The sequence below is a fragment of the Alexandromys fortis genome, unplaced genomic scaffold (assembly GCF_014885135.2).
Source record: "Alexandromys fortis isolate MF-2015 unplaced genomic scaffold, M_Fortis_MF-2015_v1.1 scaffold_144, whole genome shotgun sequence".
In the NCBI taxonomy this organism is placed as follows: domain Eukaryota; kingdom Metazoa; phylum Chordata; class Mammalia; order Rodentia; family Cricetidae; genus Alexandromys; species Alexandromys fortis.
In genome coordinates, this window is record NW_026068021.1 from 4,414,766 (window position 1) to 4,426,197 (window position 11,432).

General features: G+C 46.6%; 1 protein-coding gene across 2 annotated transcripts; it reads right to left on the minus strand.

Moving 5' to 3' along the window:
- Positions 1-2,214: 2,214 nt before the first annotated feature.
- Positions 2,215-11,244, minus strand: LOC126514359 (paired immunoglobulin-like type 2 receptor beta). 2 transcript variants are annotated; one of them, XM_050163228.1, is made up of 5 exons: positions 11,085-11,244; positions 10,373-10,774; positions 4,871-5,057; positions 3,038-3,094; positions 2,215-2,556 (listed from the first exon to the last, which is right to left on the minus strand). In XM_050163228.1, the coding sequence occupies exons 1-4, from the start codon at positions 11,170-11,172 to the stop codon at positions 3,082-3,084; spliced, it is 690 nt and encodes a 229-aa protein (XP_050019185.1). In that variant the 5' UTR covers positions 11,173-11,244; the 3' UTR covers positions 2,215-2,556; positions 3,038-3,081. The 2 variants fall into 2 exon arrangements, with proteins under 2 accessions (XP_050019185.1, XP_050019184.1); XM_050163227.1 differs by having other exon boundaries at positions 4,871-5,060.
- Between the last annotated feature and the right edge of the window lie 188 nt (positions 11,245-11,432).

Sequence of the window (11,432 nt, forward strand, 5' to 3'; positions counted from 1 at the left end):
TTTTTTTTTTTCTTTTTTTCTGAGACAGGGTTTCTCTGTGGCTTTGAAGCCTGTCCTGAAACTATCTCTGTAGACCAGGCTGGTCTCGAACTCACAGAGATCCGCCTGCCTCTGCCTCCCAAGTGCTGGGATTAAAGGCGTGCGCCACCATCGGACTCTGTTCTAATTTGAAGTCCTGGACTCAGTTGTTTCCCCATAGGGACCCTGCTGTGAGACGATTTCTGTCCAGGAGGCTGTAATCATTTTCCTTTAGTGAGAACCCAGTTTTTCCTAATAGCAGTGACAGGACCCTGCCGCCAAGATGCTTTCATAGGGGAGGGGCACTTTCTGTGGAACATCAGGCTGGGGCTGTCCATTGTACACATGGGGCTTGTACATACATGCAACCATGGGGAGTGTCAGAATGCGGTGTTAGAACCTCGCTGCTGCTCAGGCTGCAGCACAAGTGTGCCCTGCTCCCACAGAATAAAAAAGTGTAATTTTAAAAGCTAAAACATAAAGTGGGCTAGGCATGATGGTGCATGCCTTTAATTCCAGCTTTGGGGCGGCAGAGGCAGAGAGGCAGACACGTGTGGATCTCAGTGAGTTTGAGGCTGTACTGGTCTATACATCAAGTTCCACGCCAGCAATGGCTTTGTAGATTTTGTCTCGTAAAAACCAAACCAAACAAACAAAGAAACAAATCCAAGGTGGAATGTGTTCTAAGTAGTAACGCCTGAGTTTGTCCGCTGGCCTCCACATAGGGGAGCTCACACATGCACACATGTGCAGCTGAATACAGACACAGACATGTCATGCAGGGAGACACCCATAGCTGATGGGCCCCACATGTCTACCCAGTCCTGATCCTGAGTAGACATGGCCTCCCAAGGCCAGCCTCTGTGACTCTCAGACTCCAGTTCCCGATTGTGTCCCCAGCATTCAGACCCTGTTTTTATACCCAGCTGTGTTTTCCCATAACAGTGATGGCAGAGAATAGACTCAACCCTTCCTATTTCTGTCTGAACCATCCAATTCCAGAAACTTCCCTCAAATAACACAGTGAAGGGCAGATGGGCCCCGCCCCAGCAGACAACTGTCCATCTGTCCACCCATGTGTCACAGCATCCACTCTCTCACTCCTTGAATTCTTTTCCCCAGTGACATCGAAGAGTGCCCAGAAGGAACTCAGAGTAGCTGCCTAGACTGGGTCCTGAAGAGAGTTGAGTGGATCCTAGAGAGAGGGTGGAAGATGATGACCTGTGGTGTAGACAGGACGTTCAGGCTGCAGCTAGGATCTTACAGTAGCCCAGTTGACCTGCTTCCATCTGAACCATTCTTTCTCACCAAGGATGACATCATCATCATCTTCATCATCTTCCTTCTGTGCTGTCCACCCTCAGTGTGAGCACCTCCCTGCACCCCTGTAGAGGGGAGCCCCAAGAAGAGACTCTTTACTGTGTCCAAAGCCCAGTAAGTGGTGGGGTGACTAGCTCAGTCATGGTAGCATGCAGGCAGACATGGTGCTGGAGTAGGTGCTGACAGTTATCCATCTGAATTCACAGGCAAAAGGAAGTGAACTGTATCTACCCTGAGCATCGACTGAGAATAGAACTGAGACCTCCGCAAAAACACACTTCCTCCAACAAGGCCACACCTACTCCGACAAAGCTATGCATCTGCAGAGTGCCACTCCCTATGGGGGCCAACTACAGTCACCCTGCTACAGTGCCCATGCACCTCCTTTGGCTGCGAGAGCAACCTGGATTTTATTCTTAATGGTCAGTGTGGATGCTGTCGTTATGTCCCAGCATGCTCTTTGGTAGAAGCTGATCCACTGCCTATCAAACTTTAAGACAAACTTGTCTTGGGATGGAAGTCTTGGAGTATGGGAGACCCCAGAGGTCAGAATATCCACCTGGTATGAAATAAGGAAGGTGAGTGTTTGTAGATGGGCCTGTGATGAAAGGAAGCCCAACATGGGACCCAAGCAAGCCATGGTCTATCACCTGAGGAGGAGCATGGAGAGGCCTAGGGTTGTGGCTGAGATGTCAGTGTCCAGGGAGAACAGGAGAGAGGAACAGGGTTCTCACGCAGTGGTTCTTAGTGTGGACCTTGTTACCTGCTTCTCTCTGTGTCTCTGTTCCTGGACACAATCTGCTACTCTCTAAGGTCTCATGTGTGTGTGTGTGTGTGGGGGGCAGCACTAAGAGAGACATGAGGTCATGTCTGGGGAGTAGGATATTTATTAAAAAGTGTTATTAATTCCATGGACAGATAGGAAACAGCAGAGTTGGGATCCCAGGACCAGCAAAGACAAGCTGACTGGGTTCCAAGGAAAGGAAATCAGAGCACACGTGGCAGAAGTGGGGTTCTCTTCTGTACCTGTCCATGGACAGATGTTTCACAGCACAGGCCTGCAGCCCTGCTCTCTGATTTCCAGGCTGTGGTCAGGGAAGGGCTTGATATACAGCAAGTGTGGCCAGCAAATCCTACTTTGATGGAAACTCACCCCCCTGGTGAGCGATGCTGGCCCCTGGTTTTCTGGTAGCTGGGGACAAGCAGACAGTGCTGTGCCTAAGAAGGAGAGGACAGGTTTCTGTAGTCAGTTTTTTTCTTCCCCATTTATGTCCCCCAAATGAACCCAGGTCATTGGTCTTGGCTGCAGACACCTTCTCCCACTGAACTATCTCTCTGCTCCCCACTTTTTTGTCCATTAATATGTAATTTTCAAACCCTTCATTAAAAATAAACAGAAAATGCCATGACCATAATTTATCCCCTTGAAGAATCCACATTATTTTTTATGACCTGGTCTCTCATTGACCTGGAACTCAGCAATTATGCTAGTCTAGCTGGATGAACAGCTCCACGCTTCTGTCTGTCTCTTTTTTGTCCAAAGAGGGATTACATATTTCTGTCACTCTCCTGGTTTAGAGTGTGGGTGCTCCCAGTGAGACGCAGGTCCTCCTGCCCGTGTGCAAGGATTTCTAACTCAGCCATCTCTCTAGCTCCTTTGCATGCATCTCATAACAAACTTCCTCAAACATCCCCTCACCTGCTCCTTGGGATGACAGCTGTTCACCTGGCTGGGGTTCAGCTTCAGTCTGCTGGCCTGTAGGAGAAGAACCAGTGTCAGTGTGGCAGCCATGCTGATCCTCTGTCTGCCTCACAGCTGTTTTCTGTGTTCAGACAACATTAGAGGCTCAGGGCAGCAAACAGCTCTGTAGCAGCCAATCAGGGACAGGATTAAGATTCCTCAGGGACCTGAAGCCTGTCCTCAACTGTCCTTCTGCACAGTCAATCAGAGGACAGCTCTCCTGTCCACTGCCCCTTGTCCATGTCCTTCTCCCTTTGCTTCCTTCCCCTGCCTTGACCTCATGTCCCCTCCCTGCTCTCCCTGCTCTGCACTCACCAGGCCTCCCTTCTGTCTCCCAGGAACCTGGCCTCCTGGCTGTCCCTATGAGTGTAGCAGCTGCGCCCTGCAGATTCAGTCCCAGGGTTCAAATCCAAGTCAGAGTTCTACTTCCTCCCAGACTGCTGCTCTCCACCTCTCAGTTGCTCTTCTTATCCATTTTAAGGCTGAGCCCTTCTGAAAACCAGGGCCTGCATGTTCATGTCTGTATTCCTGGGCTTTCCATTACACTCCACTATCTGCTCATCTCTGCTCCTGTCCTGTAGTCTACTTACTATGGATTTAAGTCTGCTCTGAATCCAGTCCACGCTTTTTTTATTTTATGTGTATTCAAGCTCTTGTGGAAGCCAGGCTGACATTCAACTTTCTATGTAGCTTCAGTTTAGCTTGAACTCTTAATTCCCCTGGTGCACTTCCCAATGTTGGAATTAGGGTGTCCCCTACTGTGTTCCCATATTTTTTCTTAGAATCCTTTTGAAATTAGAAGACAAATCATTTGTCTTTACAAAATGGCAGTTGGGATTTGGATAGGCACTTATTGACTTTTTAGACTGTTTCTCATTGTAAGGAGTTACTGTATAAAATAACATTTTCCATTATGTAAATATTCTTACATATTTCAGTATTTTCCTACTTTTTATAAATTTATTTTGTGCAGTACATATATGTATGTGTAGATTTGCATACATGCACACGCATGTGAGTTGTAGAGGACAACCTTGGGTATCATCCTGCAGGAGCTGTCCTCTATAGCTTTGGGGACACGTCTGCCCTTGATTGGAGTTCACTGATTGGGCAAGCCTGGCAGCACAATGAGCCTTACAGATCCTGTCGTCTCTTCCTGTCCAGTATCTGCCCACATAGTCAACATTACTTGTGAATCGCGGAGATGGAACCCATGTCCTTGTGTTTGTGGGGCAAGCACTTCACCAACTGAGCCGTCTCCTTGCTGCTCTGTAATTTCTCTCAGCAGTGTGTGGTTTTTAGGGTACAAATCTTTCACCTCTCTTAGTGTAGGCTCTTCCTAGCCATTTTCTTTTCACCCATGGGTCTATTGAACAGCATTGTATAACTTCTGTGTTGATATCATATCCCCAACTCATGCAGTTCTCTCTGTTCACGGTCTCACCTCCTGTGAGAGGCTGTCCCTGAAGGCTGCTCTACCTCAGACCTTGTTTAGCAGCCACAGCTCTTTCCAAATGTGCAGGTAGCCCCTGGGGCTAAGCAACTACTCGGCTGTTGGTCTTTCTATTCACAGTTAGTCACTGTTGGACGGCAGCCATACGTCATTCCAATAAATTCCCATTATTCATTATATATTCAAAAGTATATTTCACTATATATTTATACATATATTCATTCCATAAATTCCGTAACTCCAGAGAACCCTGACTAGTACATTTACCAATCTCCATGTCCAAAAACCGAGAAAACTCAGAGGTAAGCTCAGGTGGGAGCCTGTCCTGGACCACTTACCTTTTCTTCCACCAGAGGAAGATCAGCATCACATAGACGGGGGTTATGAGCACAGCCGTGGCCACCACCACCCCGACCGTGGCTCCCAGGTTCACAAGTGAAGGATTCCTCTGGCCCTCTGTGTCCTCCAGTCCAGCCGAGGTGACTGCAGAGGTGACGATGGAGGGGCTCTGCATGGGGGTGCTGACTGCTGGGGAGAGATGAGGAATGAGCAGATGCTCCCTGGATGAGGAGGGATGGGGTGAGTGTCACATCTGTCTCCTCTGTGGGAGGTAGGATGGGGAGTAGCTGTTAGAAGTTCACAGAGGGGAACACATGCTGAGCAAGCTCAGTGCACACCCTCCACCTGTCCTGGCTGTGTTTCCTCAGATTTACATTTGGTCACAGATAATTAAGCTATAGAAATACAGTTGTTTTGGTCATAAATGCATGGAACAAACAGATGTCTCAGTCTGTATTGTGATTGCTCTCAGGAAATTTAAACCATGAGTTTGATCCCTAGAATCCATTTGAAGAGCCTGGAGAGCTGAGCATGGCCTTTAATCTTAGCCCTAGAGGCAGAGGAAGGCAGATCTATGTGAGTTAAAGCCAGCCTGTCTATATATATTTAGTTCCACACCAAACAGAGTTGAGTGGATTGTGTCCCAGTAAAAGGAGGCTGAGACAGGCATGTCCCTGGGGCTCACTGGTTATCCAGCCTAGTCTATTTGGCAAACTTGAAGCTAGTGAGAGACACTGTCTGAAAAATAAGGGAACTGCTCCTGAATGTTTCCTCTAGGTTCTGCATGCATATGAAGAATTGTCAATGTTTGGGGAACAGAAGCCAGGGGCAAATGCAGTCCCGGAAGCCAACCTAGCCCTGAGACACTGCAGAACAGTATTGAGTCAGCAACCCGACTCAGAGTTAGCATCTCCATCAGAACCAGAGTGGGACAGAACCAGCTACCTAGGACAGAGAGCAAATAGCTCCACCTGGAGAAGAAGCCAGAAGTAAATCCAGTTCCTGAAGCCAACCCAGTCCTGGGACACTGGTGGATCAGGATTGAGCCAGTGACCAGATCCAGAGTCAGCGATCTTCACCAGAACAGGTTCGACTCCAAACCAGGGACTTCTGCAGGAGGGGATCCAGACCAGGATTTACAGAAACTAGGCAAAGCCAGCAACCTAGGCCAAAGTAGGCCCGAGACAGGAAACTGCAAGGGAGCAGAGCAAGGCACAGGAGCACTGAGCTATCTCCAGGAACACTGAATAACCATAGGGGTAACTAGAACTGTGACACTGACTGTACCACAAGGAACAACTATCTGAGCTTTGGATTCACTGATACCTAGAAGATTATTAAACAGAATCTTAGATAGCCTCAACCACACCTATTAGAGGAAAAAATGAATAGAAAAGTAAGATTACATGCTACACCACAAAGAGCAACACAATACTAGTAAAACCTAAAGACCCCTCAACAGCAAGACCTGAACAACCAAAAATGGATGAACCAGAATAAGATGACCTAAAAAATAACTTCAAGAAAATGTTTGAATTTTTTAGAGACTAAATGAGAAATTCCCTTAAAGAAATTGAGGAAAAGACAAACAAAAAATTGGAATATTGAGCAAATCACTTAAAGAAACCCCAAAAAATAAATGAAACATATAAAAGAAACAATTAAGGACTTGACAACTGAAATAGAAACAATAAAGAAAATAGAAGCTGAAGAAATTATAGAACCAAAAGTCATGAGAAAAAGAGCAGAAACCACAAATGCAAGCATGAACAGCAGAATACAAGAGATGGGAAAGAGGATCTCAAGTGCTGAAGATGCAATAGAGGAAATAGACTCATCAGTTAAAGAAAGCATTCACTCTAACAAAAGCTTAACCCAAAATATCTAGGAAATATGGACACCATTAAAAGGCCAAATCTTAGAATAATAGGTATAGAAGAAGGAGAAGAAATTCAACTCAAAGGCACAGAAATTTATTTAACAAAATCATAGAAGAAAACTATCCCTACCTAAAGAATGATATGCCTATGAAGATACAAGAAGCTTACATAACACCAAATATACTGGATCCAAAAATAAAGTCCTCTTGCCACATAATAATCAAAACACTAAACATACAGAGTAAAAAAGAAAATTAAGTGCTGCAAAGGAAAAAGGCCAGTAACATATAAAGATAGACCTATCAGAATTACACCTGATTTCTCATTGGAGATGATGAAAGCCAGAAGGTCATGGTCGAACATTATGCAGACATTAAGAGACCACTGATGCCAGCACAGATTACTACACCCAGCAAAACTGTCAATCACCATAAAATGAGAAAACAAGATATTCCATGACAAATCTAGATTTCACCAATACCTAGCCACAAATCCAGCCCTACACAAAATACTAGAAGGAAACTCCAAATCAAGGAAGATGGCTACACCAACAAACACACAGACAATTGATGATCTCATTATAGCAAATCCTGAAGAAGAAAAAATGCACAAATTCATATCACCAATGATGAAAACTAAATTAGCAGGAGATAGCAACCACTGGTCATTAATATCGCTTAATGTAAATAAATCCAACTCACCCACCCCAAATCTGATTACCAGGATCAGAACAACTGATAACAGCACAGCCCAGAAGCATAATTTAGAGGCCTGGCTGTTTTCTTTGCTTAGAGCAGTGAGTCTAACTCCAGACCTAGACCATAGAACTGCATTGTCTGGTATCTCGTCTCCTTTGGGGGATGCGGGATGGGGAGCAGTTCTTAGAAGCTCACACAGGAAGAAGGGAACAGATGCTGAGGCTGAGATCGGGTGAGCAATGACAACTCTACTTCCTGGTAGGAATGTCCTCAGACACTCATGTCATCCCCTAAAGAGAGCAATCTCTAAGTCACCCAGATCTAAACAGTCATTTTCTAGTAACAGTCCTTGTTAGAGCAGAAGTAGCCTGCCAGGGTGGACAAGGCTGCTCCTTAGACGTGAGTTATTGAACAAATTCTCAGTGCCAGGCATGGCTTGCCCCACAATGCGTTATCAGTGAGCGAGGTTCAGAGCCCCCAAACCCACACAGACTATTGTGATTGCTCTTGGTTTCCCACCCCAGCTAGATGGTAAGAACCTATTGCAGAAGTTGCTGCTTTTTTTGATGTAGATATAAAAATACATTGTAAATTGTATGAAATATTTAATCAAATACTACTAAAATATTTTTGCTGTTTGTTTAATGTGTGTGTGTGTGTAGTATGTGTCTGCTGAGTGTACATACATGCATCTATACACAAAAGCACATGAGCACACACACACAAACACACACACATGGAGGATAGAGATGTTCACCTGAACATACATGTGGGGGCAGAAGAGGCTTCTGTGTCCTCTTACAACAATCTCCATCTATTCCTCAGGGGCAGCATCTCTCTGTGAAATGTGGGCTAATGCATCAGGTAGACTGAAAGCCGATAAACTCTGCAATCCTCCTGTCTCCACCTCCTTGGTGTCACAGCATATGCAGGGACACCCAGCTTCCTCCATGGGTGTTGGGATGAACTTTGGTCCTCACAATCACAAAACCAATGCTCTTAGCTACTCTTAACATTTATTTAAAGATGGAGTCCATGTAGCCCCGACTGGCCTTGAACTTGCTGTGTAGCTAATGACCTTAGACTCCTGATCTCTTCGCCTCCACCTTCCACTGGGATCACATATTTGCACCAGCCCACTTAAAAATGCCACCTTTAAGCTGACTTTGGTGGAACAAACCTTAAACCCTGCATTCGAGAGGCAGAAACATGAAGACCTCTGTGAGTTCAAGGCCCATCTAGTCTACATTGCAAGTTCTCCACCAGCTAGGGCTACATAGTGAGACCCTGCCTCAGTTATAAATATCTGTAATGTACGATATATCATTTGAACTCAGCAATATGCGGTCCAGTAGCTTACAGTGCATTCATTTTGTGGAGCCAGAGCAGCCATCATTACTATTCAGTTCCAGACTCTTTTATATATAAAGAATTTTCTCTGTTGCCCTAATCTTAACAGGGAGTAGGCAAACATGTGTGTATACTTTGGTGTGTGTATATGCACAGATATTTATACTTGTATATTACCTTCTTTCCAAGAACGTCCCAAAATAACAAAACAAAAAACAAAGTTGTTGGAGGTGTCGGGGTTGAGTAATGACTGAGAGGTAAAAAGTCTCATTGGCCACTGTCATGGATAAGGTTAGAGTCACTAAGGAAGTGTAGTCCTGAGAGGAGAAAAGGCAGGTCAGCAGCTGAGGAGATGGCTCAGTCCAGAAAGCACTTGCCCTGTGCTCTGGTTGGTTATTGTGTCAATTTGACAAAGCTGTAGTTATCTGGGAAGGGGACCTCAGCTGAGAAAATGCCTCCATCAGATTGCCCATAGGCATGTCTGTAGGACATTTTCTTGATTTGATTGATGTGGGAGGGCACAGCTCACTGTGGGTGGCTCCATGTCTGGGATGGTGGTCCTGGGTGCTATAATCAAAGCAGGCTGATCAAGCCCAGAAAGCAGCCCTCCTCCATGGCTTCTGTTTCAGTTCCTCTTCCAGGTTTTTACCTTAGGTGTTCCTTCCTGATATATCACACACTTTCATTGTACGACAAGCCATGTGGTCACCTGTAACCTTAACACCATAGGAGATGGAGACAAGAGGATCAATGCAGTTTTGTAGCCATTCAGTCTAGCCCAGAACAGTGAGCTCCAGCTTCAGTGAGAGACCCTGCCTCAAGGGAATAAAGTCGGTCTTACTAGAGGAGGATTCCTAGTGCCGCACTCTGGCCTTCCCAAGCACAAAAATGTGGTATATGTACACACACACAAACATACAAGACACACATGCACACACATACATATATGCTTACACCATATTTACATGCTCCACAAAATCAAGATAAAAGGGAGGCAAACAATAGAGCGAACTCCAGCAGAGACCATGTGTCTATAGTTGAGAGACGCTTGGAGGTAAAGGGTCCATGTGGGGTCTGTTGGTCCCCAGTATGACCTGGGGCAGGGGTTGAATTCTGCTGGTCTCCATGTCTCTCTCTCTGTATAATGACCATGAGAGTGCCCAGCAGTGGTGACAGGTGTGAGGGGTAACACACACGGTAACTGGGCTGGGACTGAGTGCACTCTGGGTGGAAGCTGGAAGTCACAGCTGCCACAATGGAAGGGAAGCAACCAGAAGACCTGGTCACTGTGAGAACGTGAGGGAGAAGAGGAAACTGGGGGAGGGAAAATGAAACTGGGGCAGGGACCCAGAGGAGGAGGGGTGTACATGGGGGCCAGAAGGCACCTTCTGTGGAGGGCACAATGAGGGCACAGCTTTGAGAGAGATGCTAAGGCTTGCAGGTGATTATGGGAAAAAGAAAGGCAGAGCTCTGGAGAGTGGATAGAACACACCAGAGGAATCTGGGAAGGATCAGACTTGTAAGATCTCCAATGACACTTATGGTATAAAAAAGCCAGGAATACAGGGCTGACCTGGGATGTGCTTCCTTGGGGTGATGTTGAGTTGGGTCCCACCAGGTGACTGCCACTGCTCTATGCGATGTTTTGTGTTCAGACGGACTTGGCAGAAGTACACTGTCTGGTCCTTCTCCTTCAAGTCCAGGATTCTGAGGACTCCGGATGTCTGAGGCTCTGTCCAGTTCAGGATGAGCCGGTTCTTGAAATGCTCATGTATGAAACCCGAGGAGGAGATGTAGATATATTCCCCATGGAACTGCTTCCATCTCCAGATAATCCTCATCTGTGGATCCTTCGCCAACTCCCAGGGGAAGTAAAAGGAGAAGGGAATCTCGATGGAGCCGCCCTGGACACCAGAGAGGCGTGCTGGTTGGTTGATACCAAAGGTATTTCCTCTGTTGTATCCTGCTGAGTTCCCTGGGAAGGTTGGGGAAGAATCTGAAACCACTGCAGGGGATGGAAAGGACACCCCAGAGCTTCCTGAGTCTTTACCACAGGCAGGAGGAGGACTCAGGGAAGGACTTTCCCCATGTCCCACTGTCCAGTAGGGGGCAGGATAGACAGGAGGAGTTGAGAAGAACTCACTCTGAAGATGAGCTATTTCTTGTGTTTCAGAGGACAGGCTGGTTCCTCTTGCCGTCATCTGTCCACAGGACAACCCACTCTTCCCAGCCCCACTCCATGCTCCTGTGATTAGGTCCCCAGTAGTGAGGTTCCCACCACTCACCAGCTTGCAGGCAGGCTGCTGCCAGCAGCAGAAGCAGGACCGAAGACATGTCTGGAATCCCTCCAGGAAGTGAGACCAGCAGAGCCATCAGGAAGGAGAGGAGGCCCCGTGAAGGAACCCTGGGTGCTCAGGAGTCAGGAGAGAATCAGGGTAAAGTGATCCACATTCCCTGGGTCTTCTCATTGGAGGACTGAGTGGGGGGCAGGACTTCCTCATCTCCACCTCCTTGTGGCCTGCAACTTCCTCTATCATTCTGGCTTCTTCTCTCCTGTGCTGCAGAAGATCCACCCTTGTGCCCTTGAGCACAGCCCTCGGTTTTTTTTTTTTTTTTTTTTTTTTTTTTTTTTT

Coding starts and splice junctions, on each gene's coding strand:
- LOC126514359 (XM_050163227.1), bottom strand. CDS start 11,172: ATGGCTCTGCTGGTCTCACTTCCTGGAGGGATTCCAGACATGTCTTCG. Junction 10,775..11,084: donor AGCAGCCTGCCTGCAAGCTG/GTGAGTGGTGGG, acceptor CAACCTTCCCAG/GGAACTCAGCAGGATACAAC. Junction 5,061..10,372: donor CCCAAGGAAGCACATCCCAG/GTCAGCCCTGTA, acceptor ATCTCTCCCCAG/CAGTCAGCACCCCCATGCAG.